Genomic DNA, 13394 nt, shown 5'->3' with positions numbered 1-13394 from the left:
GAGGGACCACCTGCCTCAAACAGTCACGTGTCCTATATTTGGACGATGACCGAGTTGCCAAAGCGAATGAATGGATTGTTGTCTGCAATGCAGAGCTCTCTGCTCTGCAAGCTGATATACCTACCTACCTACCTCTCCCCACCACTACTGGTGCACGCGCCCTTGTGGCCGGCCTCGTCTGCCTGAGGCTACGGCAGTTGTCCCTCCTCAAGCTTTCAAGCAACTTCGATCCCCTGCCTCAGCTTTCTGCCCATCGCAGCATATCAACAACTGCTATTCTACTTATTTCCACCACCCTTTCTGTGCGATACCTACTTGTCCTGGCTGGCTCCTCGAGCAGACGGGCGCAGAGTGGGGAGATATCGATACGACACACGAGATTTATAAACTGCTACCGGTATATTATTACTTATCAGCAGCATAGGCCAAACAGGTGCGGAACCGGATATTAGACGAGGAGGCTGCCCCGTCGTGAAGAATACGAGCGTCTAACACGCAACGGTGTTCCCATTCGCAGTCGAGCCGGCCGCCGGGCGAAACTTTTGTCGTCGTGGGTGGCTCAGCCCCAACCTCACAGCCCCCAGGAGAGTCACGCGCGAAGAAGGAGCGGCCCTCTTCGCGATGCCGAGATGTAACGATCTCCTCGGCCTAGAGATCCTCGCGATCGGTCGAAAGAAAGAGACCTGGTGAGAGAAGACGTGAAGAGGATGGCTTACATCATGTGCAATAAGTAGAGTGAAGTTTCTAAACTATATAGATATAGGTATATATGTAATTTTTTTTTTCTTAGGTCCATTACCAATGATATACGGTAGGTAGACTCATATAGACCGATACAGCGTCCTTTCTTCACGTCGAAGGGAAGCATCCCCCTCACTCAGCGGGACAGGATCCGACTGCCGTCGGAACCCTTTACCGCGTCGCTCAAGTAGCCGCTCCCAATCTCCAAAAGGCTCACCAAATCCCCGGATTGCACCTCACAGTAAACAACTCGCGATCGTGAACCTCTCGCAGCCGAGAAGATCACTCCTCCTCCTCCTCCTCCTCCTCCTCCTCCTTTCTACTCGACTATCCAGTCAGCCGAAGCTTTCAATTTGTACAGAAAGTAGAAGCACAGAAGCCAAGCGGGGAGTTTGTGAGCAACTTATTGATAGTTGTTGAGATGGAGAGGAGCGGCAGATTAGCTTTCGCTGTTTCGTTCTTGAGGGTGCAGAGATGACTTTTTCTGAGAACGCAAGACTTGTCAATGTATGGACTTCGACGAGGATGTGCTAGAACGTGCGCTATCTTTAATGGCTGATCAAATGAGAAGATGTTCGGAGAGCATCGAGGCACACTTTTTAAGACGAAGAAGGGCTCTGATGATCGGAGAGAGGGAATCTAAAGTCAAAGGATCGCAAGAACCGTCACGTCGTTGAACTTGAACAGCGCAGTATCGCACGTGCGAGGCAACCGGAATCATAGCCCACCAATTCTCATTAATAAACTTCGTATAGATATGATCACTACAAGAAGCGTAACGACTGTTCCAGGTGTTCTCGGCATCCTCCCCTGCCTTCCACCCCCGCCTTCATGAAAATGTTGACCCGAATAAGGCAGGTAAAGAGATCTCTAAAGGATCTTTGTCATCCAGGACAAAGTAACGACAGTCGTAAAGTCCAGGCTAGTCTCCATACCAAATGTGACTGCCTCTCCCGTCATTACAGCTTTGAGACACGACGCCCCCAATGGTGCTCGTAACCCCACACACCAAGATCGGATCAGCGTGCGTGCGTTTGCCATCAGATCAAGCTTTCGTCCTGCCAGTTTCCTTCCGATTTGCAGCCCCATTCGACAGGGTCTTCGCCCCACTGCTCGCTGCAATCCCATAGCCCTTGGCAGCGCCATTCATAGATTGCCCATTCAGCAGCACCACCGCAGGGCTAGCAGTTCCTTCCTTCAGCGCCCGCCTGTCTCTTGCCTCCGCATCCAGCCTCTCCTCCTCTTGGAACTCATTCTCATCGTTATCACTTCTGTCGTCGTCCGCAGTGCCTACAAAAACAAACCGGTATGCGATGCGCAAGATGTAGTACAGCCAGAAAAGGTTCAGGCCTTGGAGAGCGGCAAGTAGGATGGTGGAGATCCAGTGCGAGAGAGCGCATTTGTATTGTTCGGTTGCCCAGTTGAGTTCGTAGGGGCCGACGGTCTTGAACTCATTGAATTCGGACCAGAGGATGCGGAGGTTGAGGTAATGGCGCAGGTATATCCAGGCGACGACGAAGAATCCGAAATAGGGGCCGACGAGCGGGTGGTCGAGGTAGTTGAGAGTTTTGGAGGTCTGGAGAGGTGGTTGTTGTTAGCGCAGCCCGGGGTGAGGAGCGGAATTGCTACTTACGGCGAGGAAGAAATCGCTGATGTCGTGGGTAATAAAGACCCCGAGACCCATGTAGGTAAAGTGGAAACGGTAGCTCAAGAATATCAGAGCCAACGACACTACGTGGTGCCCAACCAGTTCCCTGAAATCCTTCCTGGGCTTCTCCATTCCCAGCACAAGCACAATTGCTTGCTGAGCCCAGTATGCCGCCTGGAAGAGGTAGTAGAACTTGAACAAAGCCTCGTGGGTCTTGTGTGGGAAGAACTCGTACATAGCCCTAGTGTTGAAGTACCAAAGAGGTGTCCGACTCATAACATATAATCCGCAGGGACCGAGAAATCCAAAGTAGATAGCCGTATACATCTGCTCCATGAAGCGGGATTGCTTTGCCCTGCTCTTCAATCCACTGCGCTTGGCCAGAGGTCGTAGGATTCTCTGCATGATGAACTCTCTTGTAAACGAGAGCACAATAACATAGAAGCTGACGAACGCGAGATCCCAGCCTCCCTTCCCATATTGAGTCAGTGTTCCCGGCGGGTCGTTCGGACTTAAAGGAATCTCGTAGGAGAGGAAGATAAAGTGGTGGACAGGATTCGAGCTAGTCGGGTTGATCGCATAGAGGGCGAGGAATACCAGCAACAGCGCCAGCGGTGTAACCCATGTGTGCTTCAACGCATACCTTTTCCACTGTTGGAAGACTGTTTTGGCTTTCCTGCGCTTGGAGAATGGCTTTTTGCGGTCGCGTTCGGTCTGCGCCTGGTTCATGTCAGATCAGATGTGCTGCTGGAGTGGAAGCATCACACGTGCATACTTTGATTGTTGCGGGAGACGGCGGTCTCACGTCCAATGTTGCTAATGCCGGCGAGCCTGTGTCTCCTGCCCTGATCTCTCCTCCGAGTCCGCTGGAGCGTCTTCGGAGGCGAGGGTTGACTGCGCTGTTCGGTCCTCCCAAGGGTGCCAGTTCGTCGGACAGAGACAAGAGGGTGTCGTTGGTGGTGGTAGTAGCCATAGTCGCCGGTAGGTGTAAATTCGTGCAGTAAAGAAGTCAACTAGGCGCTTGGTGTCATAGAATGAAGTATCCAATGCAGGTAGGGGGTAGAAGGTAAATTAGCGGGTGGATAAAGGCGCATATATGGGCATTGCAATTGAAAAGTGCGTGCCCAGTCAATGTTTGAACACGAAGATGCGACACTGGATGGGCATGGTAGTAGAAGATCCGAATAAGATCCAAAACCTTAAATACTTAAGGGCAGTCCCTGACTGTCGTCAGACCCAAACCTTCCTTCCCGTCCCCCAGCCCCCTGCTTTGATCTTTACAGTATTGTCGTTTGAGTCTCCAACTCCAAGTCCATCATACTCCTGTATAGGGAGTGTATGCAATCCGACAAGTCAAGTTGTCAAGTTGCCAGACTCCTAACTAACGACACGGCTCGTTCTGTTACCTTTATTTGTTGTTTTTATCATTGATCCGATCTAAGCGCGACACGTGACTTTTGGTAAGGACTTCAAGCATGTACCCAGACCTTATGTACCTATAGATTCAGGACATCAAAGGTGTATCAACGCCTCTATGACGTATGTGATCTGGATTAATGAGCAGCTTGCGTTATATTCCAACGTACTCTCTCTTGTCATTTCAACCGAGTCGCTGCGTAAGTAGAGGTTCGTTCTACCAGCCTAAACACTTGACACATTCCACTCAATGCACTCGACAAACGGTTTTGTATCGCAGCTCAGTAGGTTACGAACAAGCTTTACCGTTATGATGTTCTTGTGTTTCTGTTTCGTTAGATCTGTCAGATATTGTTGACTTGGTGTTGCGGGAAAGTGTTTGGTGCGCCGCGCCCGAGCCACCACGTCCGAGGCTTAGGTGGATTTGTGGATTTGAGACAACAGCTCAGGTTTGAGAGAGCTTTATTGTGACCAGGTGATTGGACGTGTGTGTGTATTGTATGGCCGGCAGAGTGCTAGGAAGAAACTCCCTCCTAGAGCTTTGAGCAATCTTGAGTGAGGTAAGTACGGTACCGGTAGATATTCGCAGGAAGGAGGAAGGCCGCTTCGAAAGCTTGGATGTCGGTAAAGGTTAAGCAAGGCCATGGATTGCATAATCTCAAGGGACTACCTACCGTACTCCCGGGCACTGCTATCCAAGAAGGATTCTAATTCTAGAGAATATAAGAATACGGATAAATGGTTGAACACGTCCGTACCAGCCGGAGTGTTGTCGGAGAAAAGTCGAAGTCACGGGCAGTCCTGGTTGGAGCTAACCAGCACGTGCTCGACTAGCCTCGGCCACTAGTTGATTGAGCTTCTAGATTCTTCTTTTCACTGTTTATCTTGAGAGCTCAATTCTCTTCCAACCCCGTTATTTCTTTCTTCACACCCAGCATTCGCACTCCGTGGAAGCTTCATCGTCAACCCATAGATGTGAATCTCCTCTTCCATTACAGTCGAGGACATACAGCGTCGCCGATTTTAAACGCTCAGCTTTCACCGTTAGGCCCCACCAAAGGTACCAGAGTTATATTTACGTCCTTCCTCTCCCTCACGACTTTTATGATGATATACAAGCTGGCACCAGTCCTATGAACGATTTTGTACTCAGTTCTTGAGGAAAATGCTACGACTCCGGTCTCCTTCTGAAAAATTCTTAAGCCCCTCGCTGTCTGGCAATCTCAGTCGTTTCTTTGTGCTGACAGGTATCTTGAACAGCATCGACCTTCCACACAATCTCACCATGCTGCACAACCCGAACAATTGGCACTGGGTCAATAAGGATGCCAGTGTCTGGACCAAGGCATACCTGGAGAAGAACATCAAGGGCATCAATGCTGAGGAGAATGGAGTCACAGCTCAATTAGACAAGCTGATCAGCATGGATGGCGACGTTGATGTTAACCAGCGCAAGGGGAAAGTCATCACGATTTTTGACGTCAAGCTTGTCCTCGAGTATTCTGGTAAGTCGAGAATCACTGTTACGGAGGCAATGCTGACCAAAATAGGCAAGACCAAGGATGGTGAAGATGTTAGCGGAACAATCACAGTACCTGAGGTTGCGCATGATACTGAAGAAAATGAGTATGTTGTATGTCTCTTCGTCCCCGTGGGCGCCTTGTCTGGCCAAACTAACTCTTGAATAGTTCGACCTAGATATCTACTCTGATGCCAACTCCAAAGCTCCCGTTAAGGACCTAGTCCGCTCCAAGATTCTCCCACAGTTGCGCAAAGAATTCGCGAAGCTTGGTCCCGCCTTGATTGCTGAGCACGGAAAAGATCTTCAGCATGCCCCGGGTGAAAACCCTACCTTGAGCGGCAGCTCCACTCCCAAGTTGCACGTTCCCTCTGCACCAGCCGCTGCTTCGACCTCTCAGAAGACCAAGGCCAGCACCACGGTCAACACTACCACTGTTACTGATACCGAGGAGTTCCGTGCCCCGGCTACCGAGCTCTACCAAACGTTTACAGACCCCCAACGCATTTCCGCTTTCACTCGTGCAGCACCCAAGTTGTTCGAGGGCGCGAAGCAGGGCGGCAAGTTTGAGTTGTTCGGTGGCAACGTCTCCGGTGAGTACGTCGAACTCGTTGAGCCGACCAAGATCGTCCAAAGTTGGAGACTCGACCAATGGCCAAAGGATCACCACTCACGTCTCGAGATCAACTTTGATCAAAACGATGTGGATAATGTTACTGTTATGAGAGTCACCTGGAGTGGTGTTCCGGTGGGCCAAGAAGAGGTTACAAAGCGTAACTGGAGAGAGTATTACGTGCGAAGCATCAAACAGACCTTCGGGTAAGTTTCAAACCATGTGCTGCTTTTCTGTGATGCCAAACTGATTCACATAGGTTCGGTACGATTCTGTGAAATCGACTTTGCACGGGGGTGATACGAAACGAAATGAGAAGATGTTACGAACGGGAGAACTAAATGACCTTAATGAGGGATTGATTTCAGGGAGCGAGCTGGAGATGTGATCATAGCAATCAATAGAAAGCATCTGCACCCATTGGCAGTTTGCGTTCACTTCAGATTCTATAACACTCGCACCACTATTCTTCTGATGGCATGTCTGGTGAACATACGAGGCTTGCGCTCTCAAAGTCATGTTCGAACATCTGAACTAGTCACCAACGCAGAGACACCTAGCTTTCCAGTGAGTGCCCTCTCAGCTAGCCAAGTGGCCACTTTGCTCTTTATACAACGGATTATATCTGCATCCTTTCTTCCGGAAGCATCGCCGCCTGCTATCTAATTTCCCGACGTTCCTGAGCCGAGGTGTTCAACCCATAGTATTTCAAGTTGCGTCTGTCTTCCATCTCTGACTGGCACTTGTCTACTTGGGATGTAAGCAAGGCCAGTGGATTTTATTTTACTGTTGATATGAGCGGCATCTATCTAACGGGAAACCGCTCGCTCACTCACCTAACTCACCCAGCCCACACACCCACGAGTCTCGAGGAAGCAGCGAGTGGATGAGGAAGGTCGTGTCAGTCAGCCAGCCAGCCAGCCAGCCAGCAAGTCAGCTAGCCCAACCATAAAAACCAACCATCCGTCCCCCTCCCCCTCCCGTCTCACCCTCTAGGGTCTCGGAAGAGGTGGCCGCGGGATCGAGTCGAGGTAGGGGTTTTTACCTACTATCTAGCTAGTGGCGATGGTGGTGGCAATGGCGATATTTATCCAACTGCCCAACAGGTGATGAGGAGATGGTCATCAATGAAGCGTTTGTCTTTCTTTCTTTCTTTCTTTCTTTCTTTCTTTCTTTCTTTCTTCCTTTCTTCCTTCCCTCGTCTGAAACAGGGAAGGGACGAAAGTGGGTGAGTGACATGCCAAAGGGCAGATCTGCAAGGTAAAAAGGATTAGGAGACGGGAAAATGGATATATTCATCACTCATGACATTCGTAGCGCCCATCCATCATTAACTGGTAACTACGTTAGAACCAGTACACGGATATGTATCTTCTTCTCTCCCTTCCTTCTAACACCGTTTGCCTTGTCTTGATGGAATCCCCCCCCCGGATCGCTGGACAAGACCAGATCAACATTGGATCCGCAATGCCTCTTGCTTTCCCCCACCCCCACCCCCTTCTTGGCCCCTTCTCTTTGGAATCCACAGATGCTCCTCCATACGTAGGCGTGCTGCGCCGTTCCCAAGAATGCCAGCGAAGGTTTCTATCCAAAGTGTCAAACCGTAAACGTAAACGGCTTGTCGCCCGGCCCCATCTTCGCCCCCCATCTATTAATCTATGCCGCTCATGTCCAGGGCAGTCCCTTGCGGTCCTCCTATGTACCCAGCCCCATTTTGAAGTTCCCGCTATGCTATGCTGTGCCACGCTATGCCATAAATACAACCAACCCAACCATGCTAATTGTCCAAAAGAGCGCCATGCTAATGCAGAACCCGAACTAGACACATAACTAAACAGACCACCCTATCCACTCACTCATCCTCGTCGGGAGACCTGGGCCGCCTCGGCGGAGCAGGGATGCTCGTCACGGGCGGCCCTTCCGGTCTCCTCGGCAAAGATGGTGAGCGCCATAGCGTGGAACTGCTTACCTGGCTAGCACTCATGCTCGGCGGCGTCACGCGCTGAATCTCGGCAGGTGATACGGCGTCATTGGATTGTGTCTGTGACGAAGCTCTTACGAAAGAGATGGCGCTACGTTGGTGGATTGACCGCCCGTTAGAAGTGTCGGGGCGGTAAGGGTCGCTGGGGCGCTGTTGCGGTTGTCTGGTTTCTAGGTCATCGTCGGGGGTGACGGAAGATGGGAGCCAGGCCGCTTGGCTAGCTGACCGGTCTGGGAGTTGACGTTCTAGTTGCGTAGCTCGACTTAGAGCATGGTCGTGTCGTTCGGTGTTCTCGAGCTCTTCCAGTGCGGCGGCGAGATCACGCCTTCGCGGAGGGGCTGGGATAACGGTCTTAGGAAGCGGACCGACGGCTGAGGTTGTTTTCGACTTGTCCCGGAGTTTCTCGGCTTGTGTCGCAGCGAAGTCCTCGAGTCGGGCTCGGACGTCCCATACGCTTGATGTACCGTCGTGGACATTTGTCTGCTCTGTGGGCTTTGCTGCTGTATGTGCAGAAACCTCCGGTGGGAGTTCTTTCCCTCTCCGTTTGAATGGATTTGCCTTGGCAAAGGACTTCCAAGCAGTGTGTTGTTTTGGTGGCTCAGCTTCGGACCCTAGACCTTCTTCCATTCGTTCAATCGCAAGATCCTTCTCCTCTATTGCATTGAACTCTTCTTGAGTGCTGCTTGGTTCCCTATTGATCTCTGCACTGTTGTGCCTATAAAGTTCTGTCGGTCTCGCACCATCTCTTACGGACGGCGTTGCTTCGCTAATCGGATGGTATCGAACAGCATAGACCGTACTTTCTGCACTAGCTGTATCTGTTCTGCTGACGGGAGTTGCAGCGGCGGGAGGCCTAGTTGGCCAAAGTGGAGGCCGCGGCCGAGAACGTTTCTCTTTAAGGCGTTGTGTAGTCCGGCCTTTTTCGATGTCGTGTTTAGCACGGGGCCGGTATCGATTCGCAAGGCCACTGACAGCGGTAGGCCACGATCTACCGCTGGACCCGGTGGTGGCTCCACTGGCTCCATCTCCACTGCCGCCTCTCCGGTGCGTCGGACGATAATTCCAATTCGCTCCTGGAAGATTTGCGTCCAACATCTCATCTCCGTCGAACACTTCTCGCCCCAACACACCATCTTTCTTATCCTCTCTTTCTAATGCTTCGATTCTTTCCACCCATTCCCAGACTACGACACTGGCTGCTGCTGCTCCAACCCAGCGCACATAGTCTCCCCATCCGGCTAAAGTTGGCTTTGATATGTCCAAAACGAAAAAGACGATTGGAACTAGTACCGATACTATTGACAATAATGATACCATGATCATATTCTTCATCTGCGCATGATAAAAGGCGAATTGTTTCTTGGTTATCGAGTAGTACAAGACCCATGCAGCGTACAATAGGCTCAGTGCCAGCTGGAATAGGTATGCAAGTGCGGGGATTGCGTCCACGAAGCTTCGTGGGCGAGAGCTGCCGTTATAAACGAAGTTGTTGAGGATACTGAAAAGGACGTCGAGTGTTATGAGAGCGAAGGCCGTCCACTTGATAATGATTTTCTCCCTCTGTCGTGGGAATAACCTTATCAACGTTTGAGCTTGAGCAAGCCACAGGAATGTGTCGGAGATGACGCGGATAATCTTCAATTCCAGACCATCCTCCACTTGACTCTGGAGAGCCGCAGCGTCCATGTATCCAACATAATATTGTTCTTCGGCTACTCGGAACGTGTCTGCGGTCGCAATCGTAAGGGATACCGCCACGGTCAGAGCCGCGACCTTCTGCAACCACGGTCGGCCACCGATTCCGATTCCCGCTTCGCTATTGCCCGAGGGGCCATTCGTGAACCCCCGTCTCCCTAGTACCACCGCACCTTCGCGCAAGAATGTCCGAGGGGTGATAAATAGCATAATAACGAGCATATAAGCGATCACCGTCGCCGCTGCCAGCGCGTAGCATTCGGGGATCGTCGAGGCGTAGAAAGGATCACGAAAGTCCGTAAAGGTCGGTGAGCCTTTCCCCGTAAGCACTGTGTCGCTGGATGCAGTGCATTCCGGCTGAAAGACGGCATCGGAGGTCAGCGTAATGATGTTGTCGACACCGAGTGTAAGGACGCCGGCCGAGGGTAGCGTGAAAGGGGTACAGTGCGGCGTCGTGCTCGACGTCGTGGCCGTTGTGCGGCTGGGCCTCACAATGTCGAGAATCTGTCGGGCTTCCATTTTCATCTATAACGCGGCCCTGCCGCAAGTGCTGAATAGTCACTTAATGGGTGTTGGTCGACATTGTAGGTGACGGAGATTAAGTTGAGTCGTGATTTTTCGGCGGGCGCAATCAACGGCGGATTCGGCGCGACTCGATAGATTGGGCGGTCATCGAGGAGGGCGATTGTTTGATGGGTCGTGAGTCGCGCTGTGCGATGCTGTGATGTGCTGTATGTTAGGTCGTATCATGAACAAATGATACGGTATTATGTTACTGGTGGTGGTAATGGTGGTGGTGGTGGTGGTTGTCGGAGAGGTTGAAGTGGAGGGGGTGAAGGTTTCATTGAGGTGGTCCTGAAGCGGGTGGCTCGGTTGGCTCTCCCAATAAGCTTTCCGACCGGACTCGGATTCGGACTCAAATTCGGCTCGTATGTGTCGTGTGTGGTGTGGATAATATAAGGGATAGGGGGGCTGGTAAGGGACAGATAATAATAGAAGAGATATACGGAGCATCCTTCTTGCTATTTAATTTATATAAGATATATATGTATATATACCTTATGTATATATTGTACATTAAAGCACACTTGAGTCGGGCTGGGTCGGGTGCACTCTGAAGCACTATAGTATATATGTACGTAGTATATATAGTATATTCGTATATGTACGTTATGTGGATGTACTGTGTGTTTCCATTACATTATATATCATATATCATAATCAACGATGATGACGAGTCACGATATCATCAATATCAATTTCAATCCCCATACCCAGACCCAGACCCAGACCAATCCCATAGACAACCTCAACCTCATCATATCGATGGCTGGCTTCCATCACGACGGCCGGGCACCCCAATCCAAGGCTGTGAGAAGCCTGCCAAGCTCCCCTCAAGGTGTCAAGACTGGGCGAGGCTTAAAAATGCCACCCCCTCAAAAAACATCATCGTTGACAAGCAATGGGCAAACGCTTGAGATGCGACAGGAACGTCTGGGCGCTCAACAAAGCATATCATTTCGGATTGAACCTACGTATTGCTGGTGGCCGTTGTTGTGACTCGTGAGCCGCTTCGGGGTTTGAGGGGAGTCAAAGGACCTGGAGACTGGCTGCTTCGGGCACGCTGGACGTCTCTTACTCGAGCTCTGTCGATCGGAAACTCAAATGCGAAAATGCCTCAACGGAAGATGGAAGTACTACGTAGGTACTACCGGTACCGGTACCGGTATTACAACGTATACGAAGCGCTGCGCTGCTTCACGCTCAAAATCATATCCAACGGGCTCGTCTGGACTCGACTGTCCACCGCCAGCCATTTCTCCATTCCCGCTTTCTTGAGCTCGGTTCGCGAGTCAAAATCAGACGAGGAGAGGTTCAAACCCTCAGAGGCTGTTCCGTGCGTGTCAGTTTGACTGAGATACCTAGCGCACAGATATGACGCCAAAAATTTGTCAAAGTGGCAACGTTCAGCCGGCCTGATTGATTTCAAATCGGAAGGTGGACCAATCTTGACGAAAGCTGAACAAATACCAAAAATAATCAGCTGGCATAATAGTACCATTTCTGACAAATGGAAGAACACGCTCGCGGGAAATATGTAAGCAAACCAAATCCAGCTGCGGTACGGTAGGCGGCGGGCCTTCTCCCTCGTGTGACTCCTGGTCTCTGGTGCGAACGGAGCCACGGATTGCATTTTTTTTTTCCTGCAGACCCGGGGTTCTCCATGCTACTGTCCCAGTGAAGGTGTTTGGAGTATATACCTAGGCACTTTTCAAGTCCCAATGCTCCCGTCTGTATATACTCTCCCTGTTCAGGCTAGCCCGGTTCTATCTGGTTTTGCTGCTAGAGGCCGGTCTCTAATGAGTTTACCGATGTCAAGATGCTGTTTTGCCGATTTGTATCTTTGAGAAATACCTGCTATAAAACATCGTCCTGGAGTTCTCCAAGGATTGGCTCAGAGTTGACCCGAACTCAGGTCTTCCTTTGTATGAACGCAATTTCTCGAGAAGCTCTTTAAGGGTCAACATGCGAAAGCAGGCTCGTGTCATTCCTGAAAAGAGAATCCTAACTCTTCGTCGGATGATAAGCAGCTTCGGCTGGTCCGGTTGCTGCTGCTGCTGCTGCTGCTGCTGCACTCACAAGGGTACCTGCGCCGGGCTCGATTGCTGCAAGTATCCATAACAGGGATAGAAGGCGATATTCAGATTTGAGGACACCGATGAGCAGCTAATCGATAGTGTGCAAGTTGAGACAGGTCAGGATATCCTTGAGGAGCCGGAGTTGGTGGGTAAGGTTAACCGTGTTAAAAGATTTGCATAATGACGTGAAACTGCGTAGAATGATCTGCGCTGCGGAAGTAACAGACGGAAAGAGTTGAAAGACAACCTGTTATTGTGCTCCAAAAAGGGATTTCTATGCTCAGAGACCAAGTTTGGGATAACCAAGTGAGTCGGGTAATCCAAATTCATCCAGTAGAACAGGGTTCGATGGCGTCTCTTGTAGAAGGCACTGATTCCAAATGCAGCGGATCCTTGACAGGTTTAGGCTTATGCCATCCCAACCTTCATTTGCATCGAATGTTAAACATCGCAGGACCTCAATAGTTGGGTTCCCTTTGGTGGACATAGATGTAGTTGATAATCGCAGCAAATCGCCAAAAGTTTCTAGAGAAGAGTTGGTTGGAGAACAGCAGTGCTGTAACGAAGCATGCTACTACCTATAGCACAGAGTCTGGCATAGAGAAGTAAAGACAAGTATAAAGAAGGGACATCAATAACCTTGAAGGGTATCAAGCCATGTGACGCATTTGATACTCATCCAGGCATTGCTGAGCAGTCTAAATCCGCATATTCAGACCAAACTTCTGAGAAGGCAAGAACACAAAGAGCGAAGGATGTGTTCTTTAGGACGTGCCCTAAAAGAGAGAATCTTGAGATGCTGCGACTAGATATTCACGTCTGAGTTCGTCAATACTTATACGCGCCCTTATGCAGGAGGCTGAATCATACGTCAACAAACATACAAGGGCTCTCTGTCCTTTGCAGATCTCTGAGATGAATTTGCCAGAATAGCGCGCGAGACGTGGCTGTTGAAACAACTATACCTATATGTTTCCTGGACCCTAGAACGGATAGCTGAAATAATGCAGAAGTATATGTGCAGGTTGATGTAGTTTACAGAGTTGAGGATCACTCTGCTTTTTTCTGTGAATTTTAAGGAGCTTCACGTGCTCTAAAAGGGGCTTAGTGCCTTGCCCCCATATCGGGAACAATCCAGCTTC

General features: G+C 50.4%; 3 protein-coding genes across 3 annotated transcripts; 1 reads left to right on the top strand and 2 right to left on the bottom strand.

Moving 5' to 3' along the window:
- Positions 1-1786: 1786 nt before the first annotated feature.
- On the bottom strand, positions 1787-3362 carry L3040_004251 (uncharacterized protein; the record flags this gene model as incomplete). The annotated part of the gene is made up of 3 exons (XM_007288970.2): positions 1787-2317; positions 2375-3109; positions 3165-3362. The coding sequence occupies 3 exons, from the start codon at positions 3360-3362 to the stop codon at positions 1787-1789; spliced, it is 1464 nt and encodes a 487-aa protein (XP_007289032.1).
- Positions 3363-4543: 1181 nt separating this feature from the next.
- Positions 4544-6215, top strand: L3040_004250 (uncharacterized protein; the record flags this gene model as incomplete). Its single annotated transcript, XM_007288971.2, has 6 exons — positions 4544-4609; positions 4804-4865; positions 5066-5310; positions 5356-5438; positions 5494-6143; positions 6197-6215. The coding sequence occupies 6 exons, from the start codon at positions 4544-4546 to the stop codon at positions 6213-6215; spliced, it is 1125 nt and encodes a 374-aa protein (XP_007289033.2).
- Positions 6216-7789: 1574 nt separating this feature from the next.
- On the bottom strand, positions 7790-10132 carry L3040_004249 (uncharacterized protein; the record flags this gene model as incomplete). Its single annotated transcript, XM_007288972.2, has 1 exon — positions 7790-10132. The coding sequence occupies one exon, from the start codon at positions 10130-10132 to the stop codon at positions 7790-7792; it is 2343 nt and encodes a 780-aa protein (XP_007289034.2).
- Positions 10133-13394: the final 3262 nt, after the last annotated feature.

Source organism: Drepanopeziza brunnea (genome assembly GCF_022702325.1).
Source record: "Drepanopeziza brunnea f. sp. 'multigermtubi' strain 214-2 chromosome Unknown ctg6, whole genome shotgun sequence".
Taxonomy (NCBI): domain Eukaryota; kingdom Fungi; phylum Ascomycota; class Leotiomycetes; order Helotiales; family Drepanopezizaceae; genus Drepanopeziza; species Drepanopeziza brunnea.
This window is presented reverse-complemented; position numbering and strand designations above follow the sequence as displayed.